The following is a 13,436-nucleotide window of genomic DNA, read 5'->3' as shown; positions in this document are numbered from 1 at the left end:
ATACTAGTACCATGCTTCATCAACAATAAACCTGGCCAGGTGCCTTTGTCCCTTAACAGATCTTGTGGTCATTGAGCAGTTTGGTCAAGTTGTGCAGTGGCAGCTGTCTGCACAGGGCTGGGGCAGCACACAGCACTCTGGGGAACATTGCTACTTACCTGTCTCCATTCTGAAAACTGACAATTTATTCTTACCCTGGTTTCCTGTCTTTTAACCAGCTACTAATCCATGAGAGATTTTTCCCTCATACCCCATGACTCCTTACTTTGCTTAAGTGCCTTTGGTGAGGCACCTTGTCAAAGGCTACTGAAAGTCCAAATACAATATATCCACTGTATCCTTGTCCATATGTTTTTTGACCTCAAAGAATTCTAATAGATTGGTGAGGCATGATTTCCCTTTACAAAAGCCGTGTTGACTCTTCCCCCCAAAATTGTGTTCATCTCTGTGTCTGATCATTCTGTTCTTTACTATAGTTTCAAGCAGTTTGCCTGGTACTGAAGATAGGCTTACCGGCCTGTAATTGCCAGGATAGCCACTGGAGTATTTTTTTAAAATTGGTGTCACATTTAGCTATCATCCAGTCATCTCCCACATAAGCTTCTTTAAATGACATGTTACATAAATATGAAATTGCCGAAGTACTAAGTGTGTTGAGTTCCTTCAGAACTCCTGGATTAATGCCATCTTGTCCTGATGACTTATTAGTGTTCATCAATTTTTTCCAAAACCTCCTCTATTGACACTTCAGATGATGGTATAGGGAGCAGGGATTTAGGTTTATTAGGAACTAGGGAATCTTCCTCAGATTTGTCACCTAAAAAGAATGGTCAGGTGTGGGCCCCTCCCTCACATCCCCTGCAGTCTCAAAGGAAAGGTCTTCCACAGTATTTTGGTGCTCAGTGCTGGACAACTGCAATAGAAAAGGAACGAGCTACAAAAGCAACTGCATCTAAGGAAGCTTATAATGAAGTTCTTGCTATAAGAGCTAATCGTCAGCTATGATGGCCTAAAACTATTCAGGATGTTACACAGGAAGGTGCTCAATAAAGCTGTTTAACTCAGTATAGTTGATGTTATTCTTCACCATCAAATTTTAGTGGTCCATGATCCTAAACTGCAGCATCACAGATGAGTAAGTCTTACGACCAAACAGGTTGAGGCATTTTTATTCCTGATCATATGGTGTTGGTTTAGTGTGGTATTGTCTGCCATGTTCATTGATGGCCTTGATAACCAAGGAGTTAGGTGAAGGGTGAGAAAATAAAAGTTCAGATTTTTTGGCTGAAATGTAATGCTTTTTTTTTTGGAGCCTTTACATGTAGGTGGTACCGTTACCAGGGTCTGCCAGATGGTCTTGATGGGTTTTGGTAAAGCATCATTTACTGGGAAAGTCCCTCGAGGTGAGGCAGTCAAATGAAGAATGTCTAAAACTTATGCTTCAACTCTTGGACCTCCTTTAATGGTGTCTGTGGCAAATCAGCAATTTGTTTCATCAGCTCTTGATTTCTGTCAAGATTTTGTCAGCCAGAAAAGGTGGGCGAGGTATTATGGCCTCATTTGGAGAAAAGATGTTATTTGTTTGTGGAGTGACTTTCTTGTTTGCTCTCGCCTCTTGCTCATCTCCTTCAGTTGAGCTTGTTGAGGAAGAAGAGATGGAGCAAGAGACCATCTCCCCCATGGTCAGCACAAGAAAGACTTGGGGCTCTTGAAAACTGTTGTCAATGGGTGGCTCAAGGGTCCCAGCATGGCCACAGAGGGGATCCATAAGGCATAGGAGGTGGCAGCTAATGCTGCTTATACCAACAAGAAGGGTTGTCTTGTCTCTAGGTCCTCTCTTTCCATAATGGTGTCAGGGAGATTGGTCCTATGTTGGCAGATAGGGGAACCTTGCACAGAAATTTGGGAATCGGAAGAGAGGGAATCTCAACATCATCTAGAGGAGGAGGTCTGCCTAGCTCGGGTAGTACTGGAGAAGCAGATGGTACTGTGGAAAGATCCAATCCAAGTGACCCTGTTGATCTCGGTACCAACAGGCATTTGACACCCATTAAGAGGGAGACTCCAGCTTGTCTGAGACAATCAAGTCTCTTGAATATTTAAACTTCTATGGTACCAGATGGATTTGCACAGAGAATGAGTGAGATTCATGATGGTGGAGCCTGCTTTGACAGATCCCGCCTGGTGGAAGTTGTCACTATAGAACAGATCAACTGCTTTGGAGGTAGCGAAGTATCGCGAGATGCCGGATTAGACTACGGCAGTACTGAAGGAGTCTGGGTCGCTTGTCTAGGTACCAAAAGTAGTACAGGAAAGACCGTATTGACAGACCTTCTGTAAGCAGAGCGTTTAGAGTCTCTGCTAGTATAGTTATGCTTAGGCGGTACCAAGGTATGCTTAGTACCATGGCTTTTTGATGTGCTTGGAGTCTTAGAAGGGCTCCCAGTACCTTAGAAGCCTGGAACCTCAGCAGTACCCAGTCCAGGATATGAGATATCTGATGCAGTTGATTTCTGAGGAGACAGAGGCTTTTTTCAAATAGAGTCTTTATGAGGAGAACTAGAACTCCTCTTCTTAGGGGCCTTCCCAGTATCTTCTGATGTCTTTTGTCATGAAGGTCTGGGACAATGAGGTGTGGATGTTAATGGGGAACTACACTTGCTCATAAGAGATTGATGTATGGGGCCGGTATCTGAGCCTGGATCCAAGGTAGGGCAAAAGGAAGTGTTCCAACATAAGGAGCCTGAGCCTAATCTCCCTGTTTTTTTTCTAGCTGTGCTCTTAAAAGTTGAACAAATATTGCACTTTTGTGGGATGTCAATGTCCCACAGACAGAAAATGTACCAGGAATGCTCGCCACTGTCCAGGATAGATTCCCAGCAGGTGAGGCAGTGCTTGAATCCTGGAGATCCTGGAATATCCTGGTTACAATTTCCAAGTGGAAACTCGTCAGTAGGGAGGAGGGGAAGACAGGGGAGAAGGACTGGAAAAAATAACCCTCAAATGAAGTAAAAAAAATCAGTAGGATATATTACTTAGAATAGAAATAAATAACTACACTAAACTAAACTAAAATCTAGAAGATGCTAAAGCTAAGCTTTGGACAACACTAGAAATGTGCTTGCTAGAAGCTCCTTCTCAAGCCGAGGTGGCTAAAAAGGAATTGAGATTGGTTTGCTCGCACTCTATATACCCTCAGTATGGGGCATGATGTCTGCAACACATGTGTGGGCCAAACAAGTACTGGTACTGAAAAATCTCTGATCAAAGGCACATGGGGTGCACCTGAAGTGGAGGACCCACAGGGCCACTATCTGAAGAAAAAATTATGTTATTTTTAAATTTCCAGGGTCTTTTCCCATTTTTAAGGCAGACTTTAAAGCACTTTTAAAATACAGCTACAATGGATCTTGAAGGCTTCAGAAAATTCTCCTATGATGTCACCAATATTCAGACATGAATAAATTGATTTACTTACTTAACCTGAGAAAACGAGTACTATGCATCTAGGAGACTGGATTGTGCAGATAGTCTCAGGTATCAAAATAAAAATACAGTTACAGTGGACATATAAGAAGCTAATTAGATGGATAAACTTCTGTATACCCACCCAATGGAAGAATAACATGGTGCCTAGTCATCCCATCAGTTGTATCTTTACATGTGATGGAACAAATAGACCAGGGGGTGGGCAAACTTTTTGGGCCAAGGGCCACATTGGGATATGGAAATTGTATAGCGGGCCATGAATGCTCACAAAATTGGGGGTAGAGGTGCAGGAGGGGATGAGGACTCCGACTGGGGGTACGGGCTCTGGGGTAGAGCCAGAAATGAGAAGTTCAGGGAGTGGGAGGGGGCTCCAGGTTGGGGTACGGGGGCGAGGGTTTGGGGGGGATGAGGGGTTTGGGGTACAGGAGGGGGCTCCAGGCTGAGACTGAGGGGTTCGGAGGGCAGTAGGGGGATCAGGGTTGGGATATGGGGAGGGGTGTGAGGGCTCTGGCTGGGGGGGTGCAGACTTTGGGGTACAAGAGAGGGCTCTGTGCTGGGATCGAGGGGATTGGAGGGCAGAAGGGATATCAGGGCTGTGATAGGGGATTGGATCATGGGGGAGGAGGCTCAGGGGTGCAGGCTCCAGGCGACAATTACCGCAAGCAGCTCCCTGAAGCATGTCCCCCTCTGGCTTTGAGGCGCAGCCAGGCGGCTCTGCGCGCCGCCCTGTCCGCAGGCACCACCCCCACAGCTCCCGTTAGCCAGGAACTGTGACCAATGGGAGCTGCGGGGGTGGCGCCTGTGGATGAGGCGGTGCGCAAAGCCACCTGGCGACACCTCCGTGTTCTACAGAGGAGCTGGGGGGGGAGGGTTTGAGCCGGAGGGGGGTCATGCTGGCTGCTTCCTGGGAGCTGTGCGGAGTGGGGCAAGCCCCCGACTCCGCTCCCTGGCTGGAGTGCCAGAGCAGGGCAAATCCCAACCCTGCTCACCGGCGGGAGCTGAGGGCCGGATCAAATGGTTTGATGGGCCGGATGTGGCCCACGGGCCGTAGTTTGCCCACTCCTGAAATAGACCCCAGATGAGGGGAGGGATAGCTCAGTGATTTGAGTATTAGCCAGCTAAACCCAGGGTTATGAGTTCAATCCTTGAGGGGGCCACTTAGGGACCTGGGCAAAATCAGTACTTAGTCCTGCTAGTGAAAGCAGGGGGCTGGACTCAATGACCTTTCAGGGTTCCTTCCAGCTCTATGAGATAGGCATGTTTTAACCACTATTTTAACACTTGAGGATTTTGTATCTAGATTTGTAGTTCAAACCCAGATAGATACCCAGGCAGAGAAGGCTTAATTCAAGTCTAACTATACTCAGAGCATGTTGCAAGATCAACTTTTTTGGGAAAACATTCTTCCTGAAGAGTATTGTCTTTTTAGTCATGCTCTAGCATATACTGAGCAAATGAAGATGGATTTAGATAGCTTAGCAACTTCAGGAGGGAAGAAGACATCTAGGGACAGATTTTTAAAAGTATTTAGGCCCTGAGGTGGAATTGTCAACAGCGCAGAGAACCTCAGGATTGTGACACTGACCTCTACTTACCATTTTTCCATCCACCACACAAAAGGGAATAGAACATCTGCTGATCCTTGTAAAGAGTTAAGCTGGTCTTCTTCAGTTGCTTCTGGGTGAGAACAGGCTGTGCTTATAGGTATCTCTAAGGTTTTTCAAGTAAGAGAAGGGAAGGAAACCTGGAGTGGGGAAGAGGAGTTCAAGGCCTTCCTCTCCATTTAACCCCTATTCCACCCCATTCACAAATCTAACTATACTTACTACAGTACCTTGTTATCACCACATGCGGTGCCATCTCCCACTGAGCCAACATCCACCGTGTCTCTCCCACTATTAAATTCTGTACCCCAACACAAGATATCATCAACTGGGGTTTGAACTATGGACCCAAGACTTTTCATCTGAGGTATTTTTTTAACATTAACACACTGCAGTCTTCCACACAAGACATCTCTGAAAGAAAAAAAATAAGAACAGTTGCTTAAAAATTTATACAAGATTTGAAGAACTCTGTGTGAGAGTTGTGGTATGTCATACGATGGAAGAAGCAAAGTCTCTCCCATAAATCTTTTCCAACACCCATTCTCTGTGTGACTTGTTAATCCCAGTAATGTTCCAGCACAATTACTGATCACTCTGAAGTGAACACAGCCATTCGTGGCAATCAGGAGCTCAATGTTGCAGCAGCAAGGTACAGAGGTGACAGCACAGCAATGTCAATGGCTGCTTCTGCAGTACTCCTAGCCTGATGCCTAGGAATAAGGAATTGAGTTTGTGTCCTGAATTTGGATCCTATACTGTAAGTCTATTGTTCTACCACCAGCCCTCCTACCCTCTGTAAAGTGCTCTGGTATGTATGGATGAAAACTGGTAGTTTTCTCATTTCTATTGGAGTTCTCACTGGCTCTATCATGGTTGTCCTGTTTCAAATCTGAGGGATCAATTTAGTATGGTAGGAAACAATATAGTGCAGCGTGAAAAAGGCTAATATCATTCTGGGGTGTATTAACAAGAGAGTTGTATTTAAGACATGGGATTAATTCTTCCGCTTGACTTGGTGAAACCTTGCCTAGAATATGTGTCCAGTTTTGGGAGTCATACTTTAAAAAAAAGATATTGACAAATTGAAGAGTCCCAAGGACAGCAATAAAAATGATAAAAGGTTTTTAAAAAGCTGACTTATGCAGATAGGTTCAAGTAACTGGGTATGTTTAGTGCTGAGAAGAGAAGAACAGCTCCCAACCAAGATACATACATTTGCAATAACTGCCAAAGATCATGGAAATCTCTGATTGACCTATTGAGTCACATGAGACATTGCAAACCATCTACATCATAGGCTGCAATTCCCACTGTCTCTCACAGACTAAAAGATACCAACAAAACGAAAGAGAAGATTGGGGGTCGGGTAGGATGGGATGGGGTGGGAGCCCTGAAAGAAGTCTTCCAAAATGTTAAGGGCTGTTATAAATAGGACAGTGATCCACCTCTGAAGGTAGGACAAGAAGTAATGGGCTTACTCTGCAGCAAGGGAGATTAAGGTTAGCTATTACAAAAAACATTCATACTATAAGGACAATTAAGCACTGGAACAAGCTTCCAAGGAAGGTTGTAGATTCCCTGTCATTGAAGGCCTTTAATAACAAATTACACAAACACCTTTTAGGGATGATCTAGGTTTACTTGGCCCTGCATCAACATGAGTGTGTGGACTAGATGACTTCTCAAGGTCCATTCCAGCCCTACATTTCTATAATTCTATGTGATCTTTTTGGAGTAGGTGACCAGCTGGGGAATCAGAGGTTAATGGTGTGGTAAGAGGAAGCAGAAGGGGTGGAAGCAAGTTTTTAGAGAAGAAAGGAAGGGGTTTGAAGAGTCTTTCAAGAAATAGAGCCTACAGTCTTGGACAGCAGCCAGCTTCTCCTGCAATCCTGACCCTGCTTGCTACAAACCAGCACTTCAGCCCTTTCTGCTCCTCATAGCTCAGAGAAGGTGCAGTGTAGTAGGTCACTCATCTTTACTGCTGGCAGGAAGTGGAGGACAACAGAGGTGGTGGTGGCAGCAGCACCATCTGCCTTGTCATTGTATTACCCATTGGTCATAACTCCCAAAGGAAAGACCTGCAGGAGCCAAACTCAGTCAGACCTACTGAAGAATCATGGTTAAGGCTATGTTTTAGTCATATACATGTCACAGGCAGTAAACAAAAATTCACAGCCCGTGACCTGTCCATGACTTTTACTATATATCCCTGACTAAAACTTGGGGTAGGGGTGGCTTGGGAGGGCGGCCCTGAGTGCGCCGCGGGTGCTGGGGGAGGTGGGAGGATGGCCCAGGGGGCACAGTGGATGCTGGGGAGGGGGTTGGCAGGGCTGGGGCAGGCTCCCTACCCAGCTCCTGGGAAGCGTCGACCCCAGCTCCTAGCTCAGGGGTGGGCAAACTTTTTGGCCCGAGGGCCACATCTGGCTGGGGAAATTGCATGCAGGGCTGGGCAGGGGGTTGGGATGCGGGAGGGAGTGCAGTGTGTAAGAAGGAGCTCAGGGCAAGGGATTAGGGCAGAGGAGGGGTGCAGGGTGCATGAGGGGGCTCAGGGAAGCAGGTTGGGGTGCAGGGGGGTGCGGCAGGGAGCTCAGGGCAGAGGGTTGGGATGCAGGAGGGGCGTGGGGTGTGGCAGGGGGCTCAGGGCAGGGAAGTAGGGTACAGGAGGGGTGCAGGGTGTGGCAGGGGGCTCAGGGCAGGGGGTTGGGGTGCGGGATGCAGGAGGGATTTGGGCTCTAGCCTGGTGCTACTTACCTGGAGCAGGTATGGGGTGGCAGCGGCACGCACAGGTGCCAGGGCAGGCTCCCTCTCTGTCTGCCCTGGCCCCGCGCTGCTCCCGGAAGTGGCTGGCACCACGTCCCTGCAGCCCCTGGGAGTGGGGAGGGAAGAGGGCTCCACGTGCTGCACTTGCCTGTGGGTACCTCCCCCGAAGCTCCCATTGGCTGCGGTTCCCTGTTCCCAGCCAATGGGAGCTGCAGGGGGCAGTGCCTGCAGGCAAGGGCAGTGCACTGAGCCCTCTGCCCCTCCCCCACCAGGGGCTGCAGGGACATAGTGTTGGACATCCGGGAGCGGCGACACGGGGTGGCAATCCCGCGGGCTGGATCCAAAGTCCTGAGGGGCCGTATCCGGCCTGGGAGCCATAGTTTGCCCACCCGTGTGCTGCCTCCACTCCACCCCAAGCCACGGTTCTGCAGCTCCCATTAGCTGGGAACTGTGACCAATGGGAGCTGCGGGTGCAGTGCCTGTGGGCAGAGGCAGCACGTGGAACTAGGAGCTGAGGGAGGGGAGTTCATGTCACCCTTCTGGGGGCACCCCCGGTAAGCACTACCCCGCACCCCAGATCCCCCCCCCAAACTTCTGCTGCTGGGCGGCGTGGCGGCATGAGACTGCCCCAGAAGTGGCAGGTGCACCTGGCCCAGGGGCTGCCCAAGCTGCTCAGGTGGCCCCCGGGCCAGGCACACCAGCTGCTGCAGAAGTCATGGAGATCACAGAATCCGTGACTTCCATGACTGCTATGACAAACATAGAGCCTTAATCATGGTTGGTTCACCATGCCCAAGACCTCGCTGAAGATTGGGAGAATCTCAGGCAAGGGGAATGTGCTCAGAGAGTGGTCTGTGGAAATACCTCAATATCAAAACAAAAATGGGTATTTATTAAATTATTCTTACAATATAAATTAATTACAAAGTTATTTGCACTTTTCCTGAATATTAAGATACATCTACATGTATGTTGTAGCCAGGATGCTTGGTGAATAGGACAATGCATGTTATGTTTTAGTTAGTTATGTTATGAGATGTTCAAGCTAATCAAAGGAATTCCAAGAGGCTTCTGCTTTCTGTTATCTTGGGGATATGTCCCCAAATGTCCAGGGAGATCAGACCATATTTATTACTCCTAAGAGGGAATATACATACTCAGCAAAGCTCCATTTTGAACTTTATTTTGCTTTAACTTTCTATGCCAATTTCTTTATACTAATTATTTGGATATAGATGTAAATATGGTTGTTGTGATGGGTGCTTTCTATAGAATATTTGATAGGAGATTTAATTCTAAAAATAGCAACTGTCAACACCATTTGGTCTAAAAGGCAACTAAATGAAAAGAGTGTCTTATCAAGACCAGGGCACTTCTGCCTGGTATAAGATACCCGTTCAGTAGACATATAAATCCTTATCTCAAGAAAACAAACATTGTAAAGAAGATATTTTAGGAAAAACCTGGTCATGTAACACAATGTGAGGATGTTCTTTACTCAGGATATTTCACAGAGGAATGTAGGGATGTGTTCTCTAAGCAGAAAGTGAACCCTTCCCTTCTCTTTTCGCAAAGAAAAGCCTTTAAGGAAAATGTATATAGTTGGAAATGTTATAAACCTTTTGTTTATTTCTTACATATTGAAATGGCAAACATCTCTATGAAATGCATACTTGTAAATATGTTACCTAAATGCAAAGCTTCTAATATAATTTCCTAATATCATTGCTATGTCAAATGTTATATGTACCAGAATGGAATTTAGTACTATAAACTACTAAACTGATTAATAATACAAGAAGCTATTTAAAGTATAGAATATTTATATTGGTGAGGGATTACTTAATTATTTAACAGTACATAAGCAACTCCCTCACCCAACTCAGGAAGACAAAAAGAATCATCTCTCCAAAATTATTAAGAAATAACAATTTCTTTAATAACTATTTAAGCTACAAGCTGTCTTTAACATAAAGAACAGGAGAATTAGGACTTTTTGAGAACAGAATTTTATCTCCTGTTGAATTCTAATATAACTGAAGGAATATCTCAGAAAATAGACAGGATAAAAAGAAAATTAAAACTCTACAAGTTATCTGAGATTTTCCTGCCACAGAAGAATAAAGACAATTAGAAGCATATTAATTCTTCATTCATTGCATAGTCATTAAGCAGACTGCATATTTACAAGCTGCAGGTATCACTAAAACCAGCCCTCGAAGGCATGGAGCCAGTGAAAGGATGACAAGACTTAGAGAGGTGTATTTTCCTATAATTTCACGACAATAGGAAGAAGAGTATAAAAACTCTGCAATGAACACCCTCAGCCTCTGCTACAACACATAACACCCATCAATTCATCCTGTCTATCTCTACAAACAAAGTGCTACAGATACATAAGAAGAACAAAGAAACTGTCACCAGAGAAAGCTCATGAAAACCTATCCAAGGGCAACCTTCTGAAGAGTTCAATATAGATTGGTGACAGGAAGTTAACTGGAATGCTGTCAATAGATTAGATTAAAAAACTGGTTTTATTGTGATACTGAAATGCTTTTTGTTAACAGTTTCTCCTGTTACGTACCAAATGATTAGACCCTTTATTCCTGGAGAACATAGAATTCCTGGAGAGAATATCAATTATTGGTAAACAGAAAAGGTTGGGATTTAATTGGATTTAAGATTCTTAACATTCATTACTTGGCCTGTCTTAAAACAGCTCATCAAATGACTTCTTCTAAATAATATCAATACTTCCTTTGAGTTCACAGGATTAAGTTAAGATTGAGCATAGTAAACAATTATAAACTGTTATTCCTTTAACCAACAGAACTCACCTATCCTGAAACAAAGTTCTTTGGCCCATTGTGAGAAAGAAAAGGAGTGAGATGGAGTGAGAGAGCTGCCCTGCAGGAGTCTTGAAGAACCCAATATGAGGAAAAACCCAATATGAGGAGACTTGAAGCCTGGAGCAGTCTTGCTAAATAACTCAACCAAAGACACCTGGCACAGGAAGGAACCCCAAGCAGCTGATCCCCTATAAAAGAGCTGAAGCATTTCTTGGGGAGGAAGGATGGACAGATTGCAGCTTCTCAGAGTCAAATGGATAAGAGATCCTAGGAAGGAACCTTTTTCATTTGCCAAGGCTCTGAGGTAAGAGGCATGACTTGGGATAGATTTTTGGGATTCTGTAAGTGACTGGGGAAATTCTGTTTTTAAGTTTGTTTTTGGACACTTACCCCAAGAAAGGAGCCCAAATTGGCTGTGTGTTGATGAAACAAACTTTCATTAAAGTTTCTTGACTTCTTATTAAACTAAACTGCCAGCCCAGATCCTTGTGTGAGAAAAGGTGGTGGGGTTGGATGGAGAGGAGACAGGTCACCCCTTCATTGCCCTTTTATTCCCATTTATATTAGCAGTCCTGTTTTCTGGACTCTCAGTAATTTGGGAAAATAATACCTCTTATTAACTTAACAAGAGAAAAGCACCCCACGGGGAGTTCAGGACTACTAATCTTGAGGTTAGTGAGTTTGTTTGACTGCTTGTTTCTCTCTCTCTTTCAGGTTACTTAAAGTTACAGGATCAGTTGGGACTGTGTGTTTGGGGACTGCTTGAGCCTTTGTTTCCTGGATTAGCCTCAATCAGCCTTATGATCATCCTCCCCCTGTTTGATTAATGAGAGGGTTGGTCTGATCTAGGAGAGAAGGCCTTAAAAGCCACAGGTTAAGTGATGAAGGGGAGCTAGGAAATGAGGGAGTCATAATATAATTGCTATGGTTTGGAAGAGTCACACTGCTAGTACCAATGCTGCTTCTGTCTCCTAGCCTGCACAGAAGAATATGTAGAACGACCTTTAAAAAAAATCAAGCCTTATTAAACACAGTGGGGGTGAACATGAAGGGTTTAAACAAACTGTACTGCTCGTAAAATGCCCTCTGCATCTCCTCTCACTTGTCTGATTTATTTTCCGACACTACTTAAAATAAGGGGGTTTGTTTGTTTGTTTGTTTTTTACAGTGGTTTCTTCTTAGTACATTTTCCAGTGGATCAGAGACATCAATATATATATATATATATATATAACTTACTTGTCTTGACACTTATTGTAAGTAAGTCCATCCCCACCGCAGTTGCCACACCGGTCACCTTTAGTATTCACTGCTTTGAAACAACTCAATGGGGCCAGATGTGCTGCTGCAAGGGGAGGTGGGGGGGAAGCACAAGGTAAATGACAAGACAGAAATAAAGCACACAATGTATTCTATTCATTCCTCTAATCATTTCAAGGAGTTAAGGGGAAACTGAAGTTATTCATCTGTAACCAGAGTTCTTTGGAATGAAGTCTGCATATTCACACTCATGGGAGGCACTCCTAGTGCAGATATGATGATGGAACCTTTAGGTAGCAGTGCTGGTTGGAACTCTTACGTACTCTCCCACCCCTGCCCTCACTGTTCCTGAATTTTGTGAGGGCAAGGCTTAGGGTGACCAGATGTCCCGCTTTTATAGAGAGTCCCAATTTTGGGGTCTTTTTCTTATATAGGCTCCTATTACCCCTGTCCCGATTTTCCACATTTGCTGTCTGGTCACCCTAGCAAGGCTATAACAGGGGGCATGGCACTTCACCCACCTCAGTGACTTTCACCACTTCCTCCCATTCTCAGGTTGTACTTAGGACTCTAAAGAAGAGGAAGGTTGAGTGTGGAGAGTGAATATACAGAGTACAACTTGAATTCTGGCTACAGGTTGATAACTTCCATTTCTTCTTAGAGTGTCCTCTGCATATTCCACCTTGTGGGACAATTAGACAAGCAGTACTCCCTTTGGATGGAGATGGGTCCTATAAAACAGAGAGAGACTGAAGTACTGCCCTGCCAAATTGTGCATCCAATCTGGATCCTAAATACAAAGAATAGGGTTTTGTAAAGTGTTTGCAAAGAGTTCAAAGTTGCAACACTACAGATCTGTATAAAAGGAATATGTCTAAGGCATACCATTGAAGCTGCCTTGGTCCTAGTGGAATGTGACTGAATTCTATCCAGAATAGGGTCTGATGCTAAAGTGTAGGTCTCGTGAAAGTACAGCTTAACTAATTCTGAGCGTGTAGGAGACCTGAGGACTTGTTTCTTTTTATCAGGATAGAAATGAATAGATTACAGCACTATCTGAATCATTTAGCCCTATTGAAATAATAAGCTAAAGATCTTTGGGCACCTACAATAAGAAGCATGTTTTATCCTGCACAGGTGTGGCCTTAGAAAAAAATACTAGTGAGTTAATTGACAGATAAAGTTAAAACTCAGTCACCACATTAGGGATGGAGATGTAGCTCTCCTCTATCCTTATGAAAAACAGTGCATGGTTGGTCAACCATGACGGCCTGCATTTTACTCTCTTCTAGCAGATGTGATGGATTGGCTAAGCAAGAGACTTCAATCCCCATTAGCCCTTCACACTGTATTTCCTTTTTCTCTGGGCAGGAGAAAAGGTCCTGAACCAGGAGGGGCTGGGCTCTGTTTAAAAAGCAGCAGCCACATGACAAACCAGGAGCTGCAAAGAAGAAACTCCAGGAACTGTATG

The 13,436-nt window shown here is 44.8% G+C and overlaps 1 protein-coding gene across 1 annotated transcript in view; it reads right to left on the bottom strand.

The window, feature by feature from the left end:
* LOC128830152 (disintegrin and metalloproteinase domain-containing protein 20-like) overlaps positions 1 to 13,436 on the bottom strand; it is a 211,708-nt gene that overhangs the window by 72,945 nt on the left and 125,327 nt on the right. The window contains exons 15-16 of the mRNA XM_054015911.1: positions 11,945 to 12,050; positions 5,324 to 5,507 (exon numbers count right to left, since the gene is read on the bottom strand). Of these exons, the coding sequence (XP_053871886.1) occupies positions 5,324 to 5,507; positions 11,945 to 12,050 (290 nt within the window). The remainder of the gene's footprint in view (positions 1 to 5,323; positions 5,508 to 11,944; positions 12,051 to 13,436) is intronic.

Source organism: Malaclemys terrapin, chromosome 1, assembly GCF_027887155.1.
Source record: "Malaclemys terrapin pileata isolate rMalTer1 chromosome 1, rMalTer1.hap1, whole genome shotgun sequence".
Classification (NCBI taxonomy): domain Eukaryota; kingdom Metazoa; phylum Chordata; order Testudines; family Emydidae; genus Malaclemys; species Malaclemys terrapin.
The sequence above is the reverse complement of the archived record's forward strand: the minus strand, read 5'-3'. Positions and strand labels throughout refer to the sequence as shown.